This window comes from Manacus vitellinus, unplaced genomic scaffold (assembly GCF_001715985.3).
Source record: "Manacus vitellinus isolate BGI_N305 unplaced genomic scaffold, ASM171598v3 scaffold_3_pilon, whole genome shotgun sequence".
In the NCBI taxonomy this organism is placed as follows: domain Eukaryota; kingdom Metazoa; phylum Chordata; class Aves; order Passeriformes; family Pipridae; genus Manacus; species Manacus vitellinus.
In genome coordinates this window covers 1,207,569-1,221,331 of record NW_021940535.1, presented here as the reverse complement: position 1 = coordinate 1,221,331, position 13,763 = coordinate 1,207,569, and the positions used below count along the sequence as shown (strand labels likewise).

At 37.0% G+C, this 13,763-nt stretch overlaps 1 protein-coding gene across 4 annotated transcripts in view; it reads left to right on the top strand.

Annotated features, from left to right (window-relative positions):
- Positions 1-13,473, top strand: part of VPS41 (VPS41 subunit of HOPS complex) — a 104,721-nt gene extending 91,248 nt beyond the window's left edge. For 3 of the 4 annotated variants that reach the window (XM_008921311.2, XM_018075583.1, XM_018075584.1), the window contains 7 exons: positions 1,545-1,599; positions 2,702-2,842; positions 4,324-4,460; positions 9,056-9,155; positions 9,947-9,991; positions 11,451-11,530; positions 13,103-13,455. In XM_008921311.2, the coding sequence (XP_008919559.2) occupies positions 1,545-1,599; positions 2,702-2,842; positions 4,324-4,460; positions 9,056-9,155; positions 9,947-9,991; positions 11,451-11,530; positions 13,103-13,183 (639 nt within the window). In that variant the 3' untranslated portion in view covers positions 13,184-13,455. Of the gene's footprint in view, positions 1-1,544; positions 1,600-2,701; positions 2,843-4,323; positions 4,461-9,055; positions 9,156-9,946; positions 9,992-11,450; positions 11,531-13,102 lie in introns of all 4 variants that reach the window. The other variant, XM_018075582.1, reaches the window with a different exon arrangement.
- Positions 13,474-13,763: the final 290 nt, after the last annotated feature.

Here is a 13,763-nt window from a genome sequence, read left to right as displayed (position 1 = left end):
GGCAGTGAAACCTACAAGGTTTCAAGCCAGAGAATTCTGTCTGCATTATTGACTTACTTGTTTTTAACTTTTTGATTCTCTTAGTTTTTGCCTTATGTATTATTTGTGTGACCATGGTTTTATATATAAAACCTTACCTGAATTTTTTTCTTTTGATGCAAATTAGTTTTAGTTACTGCAGATTCAGCCTCCCATCTTCAGTGATGCATGGTACAAAAAAGTGCTATGTGAAACTGATGCAAGCTCATTGCTGGCACTGCTTTGCTGAAGTTGTGGGCTGCTAAGCAAGAACAGGTCAGAGACCCAGGAACTTCTGGAAGGTGTGGTACAGTAATCACCAGAGTGAGAGAAAAAGATGTTAGAAAAAAAAGTGTAATTCTAACCTTAATGTTAAAATATTAATATGTAAGAACCTAAGGAAGAGAGAAAAGATACCAACACTATGTAAAACTTAGTTGAATTTACTGAAATACTAATTCAACAATTATACTGTTTACCACACTTGCATACAGTAATGCTTTTTGCCACGTACAAGTCTTTGTTCTAAGAAAATAAAAATGGGACTAAGAATTTCCCAGTTACCAATATTTTCAGTTCCTGTTAAGCAGGTTCCATTGCAGCGTATAAATTGCTAAAAGCAATTTCTATTTGAAAAAATCACTCTTAGTATTGCTCTAAGGAAGTTATAAACCCAGCAGGAAGAAGTAATTGTTGTTCTTTAGAAGTAAACCACTTTTATTCAAGTGCAGATTAGCAAATAAAATGAGCTGAAAGAGGAGTGTTCCCTGTTTTCCTCTAGATGGAGCATGACAGTCAGGAAATGTGCAGCATCTAGAACTACTGAATACCTTGTGCTTTGTAGTTTTAACTTAGAAGTGGAGAGGAAAAAAAAGCTGTCAGCTGTGTTTATAACTTATTAGTATTATTCATACCTTCATTCAACTGAAGTATCTCGTTGGTAGTTCACTTACCCCTACCCCAAAATTCATTGTCCATATGTCTAATCTTCATAGTAACCCATGTGAAATAATGAGAGTGGAGGAAAAGTTAATTCCTACCCCCATCTTTAGTTGTAGCTGTATTCTATGCATTTATAGTTTTGATTTCCAAGTGTAAAAGTCTTTATTGGTGAACAGTTATCTTCACAGGAATGCTACAAATCTTGAGTTTACTTTCTGTTTCCAATTCTGTTTCCAGTTTGGAAAAGGCATGGCATCATTAATGGCATACCAGCCCTGCCAATTTCCTGTTACTAAAAACTTTCTGGTAATCAGTTTGGTAGTTTTGATAATTGTGCTGGTTTTTACCAGTCCTGTCCCCAGATTTACCCAGTCTCGGAGAAGAATTTTAAAAAGTGTCATGGAGTTTCTCTTCTAAATTAATGCGTGACAGTGCTTATTTAGGGAGCTGTGTTTCTGTCAAAATGAGTAATGTAACTTGGTGGAAAAATATCTTTAAGCCTCTTGCAACATTTGAGATCAATAAAATTTCATGTTACATGGTTTCCTGTGTTCTCTTCCCTCCTCTCTTCTCTTAAATTCAAGGCTCTTGAGATCTGCCAACAAAGGAACTTTGTAGAAGAGACAGTCTATCTTCTGAGTAAGTAGTGCTCAGTGTGATAAATGACAACACACTTTTAATCTTGTAATAAAGTTTATGCTGTGAAAATGTGTAATATTGTTTAACATGTTCTCCCTGAGACAAAGTTGATATGCAGTCAGTACATCCAAATAACATTATTTAGAAAATAAAACAAAGCACTGGGTTATTAATTTGATGTCTTAACTGCATGTATTGTGTTACTGTGTTTCTGACTTGGTGTTTTTCTGGGGTTTTGGAAGAATTGGGTATGCTATGGGGAACAGGTTGGAAGGGGAGGTATTTTTGATACAATCTCCAGGAGAAGAGTAATACCGTGAGTTTTGAAGAGAGAGGAGAGATAAAACAAAGCTTTTATTCTGAATACATCTCAGAAGCTTAATATTATCTATTGCTGAGATGGAAGATTTGCTTATGTTGCCTTCTGTCTTCTTTTTTTTTTTTTCATAAAATTAATTGTAAATTAACTCCTCCAACTGGCCAAGGATTCTACCTCTGAATGAGAGGCATTGTAAGACTAAGATTTCTATGTATCTTTATGTAGTAGTCATGAACAGAATAGAAAGCATTTTTTTAAACAATCTCTGGTTTAGTAAGAAGAATATTTTGTGGACCATTTGGGAGAAGAGTAGGATTTACTCATGAATTTATTTAAAGAATAGTTCGTCATTTCTACTACTTCTTCCTGTCTCCTCCTCTTATTTTTCACGGGTATAAGCTGCGCTATACTTACCGTAAATTAAAAGTGCCCATGTGGGCTCTTAAAGGGGGTATTTCATGTCATAGTTTACATGTATGCACATATACACACTCTGCCTCATGTTAGATGTTGCTGCAGTTCAGAACCTGTAATATGATCCAAAACATCCTTGAGAAAGCCTCCAGGTCCCAGTCCAGCAAAGTACTCCAAGCACTTGTTCAGATTATACTGATTTTCCTGGGATTTGCCTTCCTACATCTGATTAGATTAGGTTTGATCTTAGTTAAAATAGTTTGAGTCAACTTCACACTTATAAAATTCACAATTGAAAGAGCTTCTTAAAGCACTGAGCATTGATAAGCACTTAGTGTTTATAATCTCTTTACTTATTTTTCCTTCTAGGCAGAATGGGTAATAGCCGCAGTGCCTTGAAGATGATAATGGAAGAACTGCAAGATGTAGATAAAGCTATTGAATTTGCCAAGGAACAAGATGATGGAGAACTTTGGGAAGACCTCATTTTATATTCTATTGACAAACCACGTAAGTGGGGAAGCCTTGCATATGTATTTTTTTGTGGAATTCTGTTGCAATTAAAGGATTGAATTACTCATGTGTATGTTAGAGAAGATGTTTATGTATGGCCAGGGAGGTGTTCTGGTTTGTGAAGCACAACACAGATGTCTACTGTGCATAAAAACTTGCAGTAAGGCAGCATAAGAACCAGTACTTAGAGGTTTAGTGTTTGACTAAGCTCTGCATAGTTGTGTCCTTAATGACAGTCAAGGGGAGAGCAGTGCTTTTAATTAAGCAGAATGAGACTTTACTTTTAGACAGCCTCAAAACACATTCTACAGCTTAATGAGGATGTTGTGTAGTGTGTTTATTGCAACTGCTTTCCTTTCAAATTCTGAAAATGAAGAACCTACACCTTTCTACCCCTCAGTAAAATAACTAATTTATTTTGTTTCTATATTACAAAGGTAAGATCTGTAATAATGAGTGCATTTTGCCTTTCATCCATTATATGAGTAACTACTCCAAGTTAAAAGTTTAGATGGAATCAAAACATAAGCAACATCAGTGTTGCTCGGGAGGCAGACTCAGAGAAGTTCAAAAGACTGAGAAAATAATTTTTTTAATTATGTACTCCATTAGTTTTTGCAACCTCTTCTGAGGCTCTAAATCAAGACTTTAAAGTCTCTCTTGGGATCTCTTTTCTGGGGGACTGAAAGTCTTGTAGAATTAGTGTCAGAATATGTACATTTTCATCCTTTGGCTGCTATTCCTGACAGGAAGAAGTGACCAGAATCTGTTATTCCTTTAGAATAATGGCATTCTCAAATTACCCATATTTAAATGCAGTCCGTCTCTAAAAGTGATGCTACAGTCAGTGACATTTTTAGAGCAAAAGGGATTCAAAGCATATAGAATTCTTGCAGTTTCATCTGCCTATATGCAGAGCAACTGCAGTGATATCCCTCAGTTTGGGGGGTTGAAGAAAAAACACAGCCTTGAGGTTCATCCTTCTAGTGTTTTGTTTAGCCAGATGCTCTTCAAAAAGCAAAAGACTTCTATTGTGTCACTCTCACCAATGTTAAGAAACATGTTGAAATTAGATTAGTTGCTTGAAAAATTGTTTTTAAACCGTGGAACTGGGAATAGAATAGTCACATAATGTAGATAATTTTCTCACTCTGTTTGCTCAAGTGCCCTCATTATTAAATCAAAATGCATTATTTACTTGTGGATTTGTGCTGGAGACCCAGTTACCCCTTTTCTGAATACACTGAAAGTTCTGTGAATTGCCAAACCGTATCTTCCTCTCTTCCCCAAAGGCTTGTATTCAAGTAAATACAGCCGCAAGAAACATAGCAAGACTAAAAGCCTTAGATAAGTCTTATCGCTTAGTAGAAAATTGTTATGGAATCAGCCAAAACATGTAGCTTGTCACCAAAGCATCCTTTGATCAGGTATTTTGCTGGATGGGTTTTCCTAATTTCTTTGTCTCTTGGTTTTCACAGCTTTTATTACTGGTTTGTTGAACAATATTGGAACCCACGTTGATCCTATTCTTTTGATTCACCGCATTAAGGAGGGCATGGAGATTCCTAATTTGAGAGATTCGCTAGTGAAAATTCTTCAGGACTACAACTTGCAGGTAAATGTTTTATTCTTCATGTGATACTCATTTTAAGAGAGACAGCAAAACCTCTTTTTCACTGTGAAATTACTATCATAATTTGTTCATCCATCTGTCATGGACACTGTGAGTTGGTACAAAACTGTGACAGAAATAGCAGAAATTTGTCAAGATCTCTTGGTGGCTTCTAGCTCTTCCAAATGTTTCTCATGCCGTTATAAGCCTGGTAAGTAGAACTGGAATCATCTTCATTGATTCAGACTATTTTACACTGCCCAACTGTCCAATATTGGAAAGTCTCATGACAAGTGCTTTTCACTGTTTCACATGTGAGAAGGCAGAATGCAACATGCCCTCTCTGAAACATTCACCAGGTAATAGAGACTGTATATGTTAAATGTCATGCTAACTGAAGAAAGATGTACTTTTAAAATCAAATTCATATCTGTTTTGCAGAATGTGTTGATGCCTATGCATTTGAAAAAAAGGACTGCTCATTGGATTATGGGAGTTCTTATCCTAGCATAATTACACAGATATATGCAGTTCCCTACATGATTGGTTCTGATGCATGCTTGTAAGAAGCATACCTTTCAGTGTTTCCTGAAAGTAGCAACAGAGCATGTTGCATTGCATACTTTAAATCTCCCTGCTACAAAAGGAGTCCCAAACTTGAGTTCTCTGTGATGCTGCTCAGCATCTCTCCACGGAGAGACAGAAAGATACAGAGCAGTTTGAATGCCTCCATGGTGACTGTGTAGAGTCCAAGAAAACATAACCCAGTAGGCAGCTGAAACTCCAATTTTCTGAGCCTCAAACATTTGTTCTCCATCTGCTATTAGTCTTTTAACATTTCAAGCAAATAGATGGCCTTTATGGTTACAGTAAGGTCATGATTGGTATTCTGTCAGGCCAAATAAAGACTATATCTTCCTTCAGGGCAGTGTTTAAGCCTTTCCAAGGCTTTTCATAATTTTATTTTTATATGAACTTTAGATTATGACTTTGGCCATTTTAAAGTAGCATTTTATATTTCTTCTTCTCCTGACACTTGTTATGTGCAAGGAACCTCCACTGACAAACGGATACATGTTTGCATATAATGCATGTTGTAACATTACTTCCAATTTTTAATTGACTTCATGAGATACTAATATCCTTCCAAAATGATACTAGCTAAGTACCATGCTGCATTTCAACAGTTGCATGTTAATCTTCCTGCTGTCAGTACCACAATTGATTCTCCTGTTCCTGCATTCTCATTAAATCAAAATGTAATTTTTGTTCTGTCTGCAGGCAGACTGAGGAAGTGCTGTAAGCATAGTTGCAGCTTTACACATATACAGAATGCATTGTGTGGCTTCAGACAAAACTGATATCATTTGGTCATATTTTGGGGAGGGAAGAATAATTTTATCTTCAAATATCTTTTAACAAAATTATTTTTGGATTAAAATGTATTGAACCTTCAGAGTGATGTCTAAAATTATTTACTGTTAGCATTGAAATGATTCATGGATTTCAAATTAGTTAATTTTGAAGTAGAGCTAAATTTTTGCTCTAGGGCTAAAATTTAGATTTCATAGAAATAATAGAAATCAGGTAAATTTAATGTAATTTGAGCTTGGCTTGCTTGTACAATAGAAAACTATATAGCCAAAAAAAGAGGCTATATTTCTTTAGAGAAATATAAGCTATAGCTTAAAATAAAACTCCTCCTTAAGTGTTACTGGCAGTGTAAAGTGCACCGTTTATGAACAGATGGTGTATCTACATTGAAATTTCAGTTTTGTATCTTTGTTCTGCTCCTTTTATTTAACATAGTCAGAGCACCAAGGCTGTTAAGAGTTCAGAAAGTGTTTGGACAACACTCTCAGACACATGATTCTTGGGGCTGTCCTGTGCAGGCCCAGGAGTTGGACTTCATGATTCTTGTGGGTCCCTTCTAGCTCGAGATATTCTATAATTCTATGCTTGCTTTTCTCCTTTTACTTAAACATGGCGTTTTTTCATCTGCCTATGCTGAGTGCAGTAGCAAAGGCTCGAGTATATAGCCAAGATCCCCTCCAAGTTATTTACCTATCTTTGGGATGTAATGTGTTGATTGAGAATATTTTCAACAAGGCAAGCACTGTTTCTGAAAGATAGCCTCATTCAATTATCCTTGCAAAAAATTTCTAGTATTTTTTTCAAACCTAGCGACATTTTTCTGTATTTAAAACAAAATTTAACATTCTCTGTTGCCCTTGGATAAAACTGGAGGGGGAAAGACATAGTCAGCTAGTCCCTGAAATTCATCATCATGGCTAGGCTTCGTGAACGACGATTTGGGAAGGCTCTAAACACATTTGCTACAGGCACACTGGTGGCTTATGAGGCCAATACGTGACAGACATGTCCGATTGCAAAAGGCACAGCAGAAAGACTCCTTAGATGGTGTATTCTGCAATACACAGTTCTTTCTGCCTTGCCTTTTTTCCTCAAGAGTGATCCTGCGTGTGTTCTCGAAGGAGACAGCTGCGTTATAGATGGTGTGTCTCCAGGCCTCCTGACTGGAGGCCAGAGTAGACCAGTTATGGTGATCAATATGGCCAAGGCTGAGATGTTGTTTCAGGGAGTCCTTGTATCTTTTCTTCGGGGCTCCTCTCATGCGGCAGCCGGTGGCAAGTTCACCATAGAGCAAGATCTTAGGGAGGTGGTGGTCCTTCATCCTTGAGACGTGCCCTGCCCATCGCAGCTGCGTTCTCAGTAACATGGCCTCGATACTTGTGACTGCCGCTTGCTCTAGAACAGATGTATTGGTCACATAATCTGACCAGTCCCTGAAATTATCAACAGATAAAAATTACTAATTTTCTAAGTGTTTGTCTTGTAGAGCTGCATTCAGTTGCTGGTGCTCTGAAATGTTTTGTAGCTCAATGTCTCTAATACTGGAAAGTGTTATTCTCCCACTGATATGCCCAATTTGAAATGCTTAAAGTGACACTCAATTTTTTTTTTTTTAATGTATGTCATATTTGCAGTCTTATCTGCATATCATTCTTGGCAGTGTGTCTTTATTACTTCACAATGTGTATGTGAAAAGATAGGCTTTTAGACATTGTCCACTTTGCTGTAAATTCTATTATTGTATTTCTTCTTAGGTATTTGTGTTAGCTGTATCTTGCACTCTCTTAGAATGCTCAGTGTCTCCTGTAACGCAAATGATCAGGAGAAAGGAATGGACGTTGCCTCTCTGTATCACTTTTTTGGTAGCATTGTTCACCTTGGAATTGACTGTGAGTCTCTTTGGAAAGCACTTTTCAGTGGAATAATAAGCTCTGTATAATTTTTATGCCCTTGAATTCTCTATGTTTCATGACAGTGTCAGGCAACAACATGTCAATCTGATGAAATCTTATGAAAAATACCAAATAAGTTGAAAGGGAGCTGTGAGTTTTGCTTAAGAGGAATTAACTCTGGATCTTTGGTTAGCTATATAGACATTTAATATTGCTACACCTCAGCAGGAAATGTATTTGAACAAAATACATTTTAAAGTGCTGTGTTTATGAAGGTTTTATGATTATCAAATGTCTTTTCTGAAGAAGACAGGAGAGATATGGGTAGAAGTTTTGAAATGGTTTGCAAAATGATTCTGAAGGGCACTGTAAAAATTCCTCCCCATTGTAATTTGTTAACATCATGTGCTGGTTTAAGATTTAACCAGCAGGGGAAATGAACTCAACTCAAAGGAGAGATTACAAATCAGAATAACAATTTATTAAAATAATACAGTAAGTACAATCATACAAACAAACAATTGGTCTTAACCCACAAAACCCAAATGTGTAACCCAGCACCCTGGGGCATGAACAAAGTGGTGTTCCTTGGCCCCCCCCTTGAGTCCAAAGTAAAGGGAGAAGGGAGAAAAAAAAACCTGCTGGTGGGAGAGCTGTTGCAGTCTGGTCAAAAGTGGTGATTGCAGTCCAGTTGAGGGTGGTGGTCTCAGTCTGGTTGTGGGTGACGAGCTGCAGTCTTCCTTTCCTCTGGGTCCCACGAGTGGTAGAAAAGTTCTGAAACTCCAGGTTTATATATTCTCCAGTTCAGGCAGGAATGGTCAATCCTTCCCTCAGATTGGGGAATTCCATAAAAGGGTGTGAGGATGCTCAGAGCAGGGAATTCCATTAAAGGGTATGAGGACAGGAACATCCCCCCACAGGCAGGCTCCCCCCCCCCCCCCCCTTGACAACAGTGTCTGTGAAATGGCATGGAGGGCCATAGAATACACAGGTTTGGGCTATACCTATCCAGTGATGAATCGGTCCCAGTTGTTCTAACTAGGACACATCATCTCATAGGAGGAAGATCATAATTTATAATAATAGTATATTTGTAAAGGATTTCATTTCTTGAGGTTCATTTTTGGTTTTGAGGCATTTTTTTTGTATTGTCGGTTTTTCAGTTATGTAGAGGTGATGTTAACAAGAGGTTCCTCCTTTCCCTCCTTTACCCTTGAAAAAACTTAAAAATTCCCTGTACTCTCTTTGGCAGCACAAACACAGTGGAGACTTGTCAAGAAGTTCATGTGCCCATTCAACAACTGCTGTGTTTTGTGTTCTTTGCACCAACAGATCTTGCTGCGAGAAGGTTGCAAAAAGATACTTGTTGCCGATTCTCTTTCTTTATTGAAGAAAATGCATCGAACTCAGATGAAGGGTGTTCTAGTAGATGGTAGGTACAGAGGAAATATGATGACTTTCAAGATTTTGAAGGCTTTTGCTTGGTTTATACACTACTTGACGGTCTGCTTTGGAAGTTGCCCAAAAGCCTGAGTATTGTACCTTATCTGTAGAGTGTAGTAGGATACTAGCTGCTTTCCCCCTTTGCAAAGGAACTACTTGTATGTCAAAATCTACAAGACCAAGCATGCAACTTTTTCTCTTGGTCAGTCTCTGCATAGCCAGCAATGTATTGTGTCCTGCAGTTTGTAAAGGTGAAAAATGCTATTTAGTGCTAACATGGATAGTCAGATGCCACCAAGCAAAAGCCATGAGATGGTTGTCAGAAACAATGGAAAATATTTTGCAAGATGCTAATGATGCATATCAGTAGTGCTGTAATTCACGCCAGCTGAGTTTTAATAGCAAGAGACAGAAGCTGACAGGACAGAAGATCAGAGCTTCTGCTACAAAATGCTGCAGCGTTAACAGCCACTTATCCGATGCTCCTTTTTGTCAGTTTGCCTTTTGCCTCTACAGCGCTGCTCCTAAACAGACTAGCTCCTGCAGTTCTACCATCATCGGAATCAGAAGATCTGAATATTTGTCATACTGTTATTAGAAATGCTACTTCAGTATTACTCTTCAATTTTTAATAGATTCTGTTAGGCATCTTAAGTAAATGCTTTAAGACTAAACTCCATATCTGTAACAGCAGTATGTTCATGCCTGCTTTATAAAAAAGGAAGCATGGAGTTCGTTAACAAAGCTGTTCTAAGTTTTTGTTTGTTTTTTTTTTCCCAGAGGAGAATATCTGTGAATCATGTCTGTCTCCAATACTTCCTTCAGGTAGGATGCTTTTCTAAAAAACAAAGAGGTTGTCAAATTTTTTTATTATTATTGTAAGAGGAACTATTGTTTGCTTTTATTCATAAAAATGTGTGGTAGTCTCCCTTGGTGATCGCTGTATAAATTTCAATCTCCTATGCAAGGCTTGCTTTTGAATTCTGACAGGGGAACAGAGTCTAAATGAAGGTCTTTTGTTGTAGTAAACTCAGTATTCTTTCTTATTCAACTTTGACTTCCTTATTTTCTGTTTTGAATACATGGAATTCAAGGCAGCTTTTAATTCCATCAACATACGTCTTCTCAAAGATTATTAAACCACAAAACTAACTGCTGCCACCAAATCTTGTCCACCTCTGTTGAACAATTTAGACTGAACTTGTAGATCATAAAGTTTTATGGAATATACTTTTTTTCTGAGTGGTGGAGAGTTCTTGGCTTCAGTCACTACTGCCATATTTGAAACAACTTTATAACAGGCTGTAGTTTTAAAACATCTTCTAAAGTTAATTTTGAAACTAGAAATTCAGGATGTTGTTTTGGAGATGTACATTCTGCAAGGCAACTATAGTTCAGAAATATCAATATAGTTATTGAGCATCTTAAGGAGAAGTAATTTTACTAGGAGAGTATCTGTCATGGCATCTTCAAGCAAGAATATGTAAGATGAAGCATATGTATGGACGTTTGGGTTTTTTTGTTTGTTTGCTAAATGTTGATAGCCAAATTAAATCATTTATAGTTTTTTAATCTGTTTTCTACCATTTTTCGCTTAAATAAATAAATAAATAAACTATACTATGATCACGTGCACCCACATACAGACCAGGAAAATCTGGCAGAGCTGATTGTGCTAGTGCCTTGAGGTATGTGTTGAGGAAATGGGAGCCAAAGAGTAGAAAGTGGATGATGCTCATGGGTGAGATGCTTATTCTTTGGATATGTGGATATTGTATGTAGGGTTCTAATTTGGCTAAATATTCATGTCGGAATCAAAACCCACATCATGCACTTAGGCAGCTTCTTGTCAAATTTCAAGATCATGATATGCCACGTAGGCACTAGAACTGCTCAGTGTTCTGGTTCTCGTCGCACTACTGCAAGAATTTTTCTGCTAACTTCTCTTCAAAGAAGCTGAATTATTTGGTGCTAGTTTACTCTCCTCTCTGCCCAAATTTAGCATGTAGCATATATTGTACTGACATGAAAAATTCATGGTGAAAAACTACACAGCATTTAAGCCACAGAATACATTTGTTTTGTAACTCCATCACTGGGACACTTACCTGAAATCATCACTCTCCATGGTTTCTGTAAGTAAGCCCGAATAATTTGAAAATTAATTTGAGAAATGTTACTTGAAGTTTCTCTATGTATAATAGAATGTGGGCATATAGTGCTGTAGCCACTGAATTGTTTGTTTCATTGCCCTTTGAAATGAATTTATGTTTCTCTTTCCCAGATGCATCCAAATCCTTCAACGTGGTAGTGTTCCACTGCAGACATATGTTTCACAAAGAGTGCCTACCTGTATCTAACACAGTAAGGAACTAGCTTAATCTCTCTGACACCTTTGCCAAAGATAAAATGACACCTTTCCTTATGTCAACTGTGGAGAAGAAGTGGCTGTATCAGGAATTATATGATTACAGTAATAACTTGTGATGATACCACATAGTAGTATGTGACTAAGGAAAGGGGGTTTAGGGACACTGCAACTAAAGTTCATCCAATGTAGAAAGAAATCACTGCTGTTTGAGCAGTATTTTATTATTTTCTGCAATCTGAATATGTAATGCAGCTCTGAGACATACAGGGAATACAACCTGTCTAATTTTTTTAACTAATTCTTTTCCATTGCATCTTTCCCTTTAATTCAACATACTTAAAGGCAAGAATAAAGGTATTTTCTCAAGTGAACAATATTAAATGATTCTGATCCAGAGGACAAAAATCACTCATTTCAGAGTGAATATTTAAATATCTTTGTAATGATCTTTGTGGTCAGAACATGTTTTTCTTTATAAGTCTTTTTTTTTCTTCTTTCATTAACACAAACCAAAAAAGTAACTTCTATCATGACAGAATATGACCGGTTTTGACTTTAGGAAGGAAAGTGTTAGAATGGTAACAAAATTGCATAGAAAGCTAAATTTAAGCTTTTCTGATTCTGTATCTGTCTCTGAAAAGTAACATCTACTGAAAAATAACTTCAGTGAATCACTTAATCTGGAAGGAACCAAAGTACTTGTAGCCATATGGTACAGCATGAATACTTAATATGTCATGAAAATCCTAATGTATTAGAACATTTGCATGAGAAAGCCCAACAACCAGTAAATATTTATTCAGACAGTATTTACCACTAATTTTATGGTGAGAAATAATCTAAAATTTACCTAGCATTCTCAATTTTCTGGGACAGGTGACTTGTTAGAATTTTTAAATGTGACGTGGATGTTACACGATATATATTCACAGTGTGTATGAATACACAGGTATTATGCATATGACTAAGCCAAATTTTCCCCTGCTATAGTATTTATTTCCTGGTCTTAGGTGATCACTTGTGTTACTGATATTTGGTTATTGGTGATACACTGAAAGAAAAGTAATGTCTGCACAAAACAGCACACAGAGTAACAATAAGCACATATTTGATATCAAATTACATTTTTTGGGCCTTGTTCTCAGTTGTTGGAAATCTGTGGAATGCTATCCAAAGGCAGTGCTGTAACTAAGGCATCCAGTGGTCATTGGAGCTGACCAAGTGACTTACTCGCTTCTTTATCTATGAAGATAATCAGTGATCCTTTTGACTATGCACTTTTTTATCTTTGATGTGAAGGAAGTTTGACCTTACTCTCCTGGTGGGTGTTGGTAGTGTTCTTGGAGTGAGTGGTGAGTTGTACTGCCCTCTGACTCCAGAACAGGCTGCCTTACAATGTTCATCTATATTGTCTTCCCTCACCTATCCTTGACTATGTTCATAGGGAACAGCCTGACTGTGAGCAGTAATGTTGAGAAGGGCATTAGCATTTTTCATTCATCTTCAAATGTTCTAACATGGCTACATTTCCCTAAGAGATTCTTGCTTTCTTTTTTGATTTTTAGGTATCTCCTGTCCAGTTCTGCAACATATGCAGTGCCAAACACCGAGGCCCTGGAAGTGCAATCCTGGAGATGAAGAAATAGCAGTCCCCTAGTTCATCATGTCAGTCTGTGACGCAAAATCTGTTAGGACCATGCAGAGCCACTGTATTTCTCTGTTAGACATCATTTCTGTATATAATTTTGATTGTGACTAAAAATTGGTTTCTGTAATTTATCCAGTTTATTGAGCATTTCTGGGAAAGAGAAAATGTAAAAATCTTTCCCTAGTAAGCCTTTGTAATGCAGTTCATATGTTATGGTTCCTTTGCTCAGCTTGTTACTTTACTCTGAACAGAAAACAAAAAGAAATAAAATTGGAAGGAAAGAAAACAGTTTTGAGATTTGTGTTTGCTATCAGTTAATGGACTCAACACTTTGGAGCCACATCACGCTCGTGGTTAGATATTGTAAAGAAAGATGTATTGCCATGAGTTCAGCTCACCAAACTCCTTAGTCCTGATTTAGTCTGCTAGTGACCTATTTATCTTGAGACCCCTAGGAGTCTGACTGCTTTCAGTGGAAGCTGTCTGTGTGCTGACTCCTACCTTCACTTAACAAACTTGTTAACTGTTAATTCCACACACTGGCAATTTACCTTGGTTGCACATTCATAGTTTGTTAT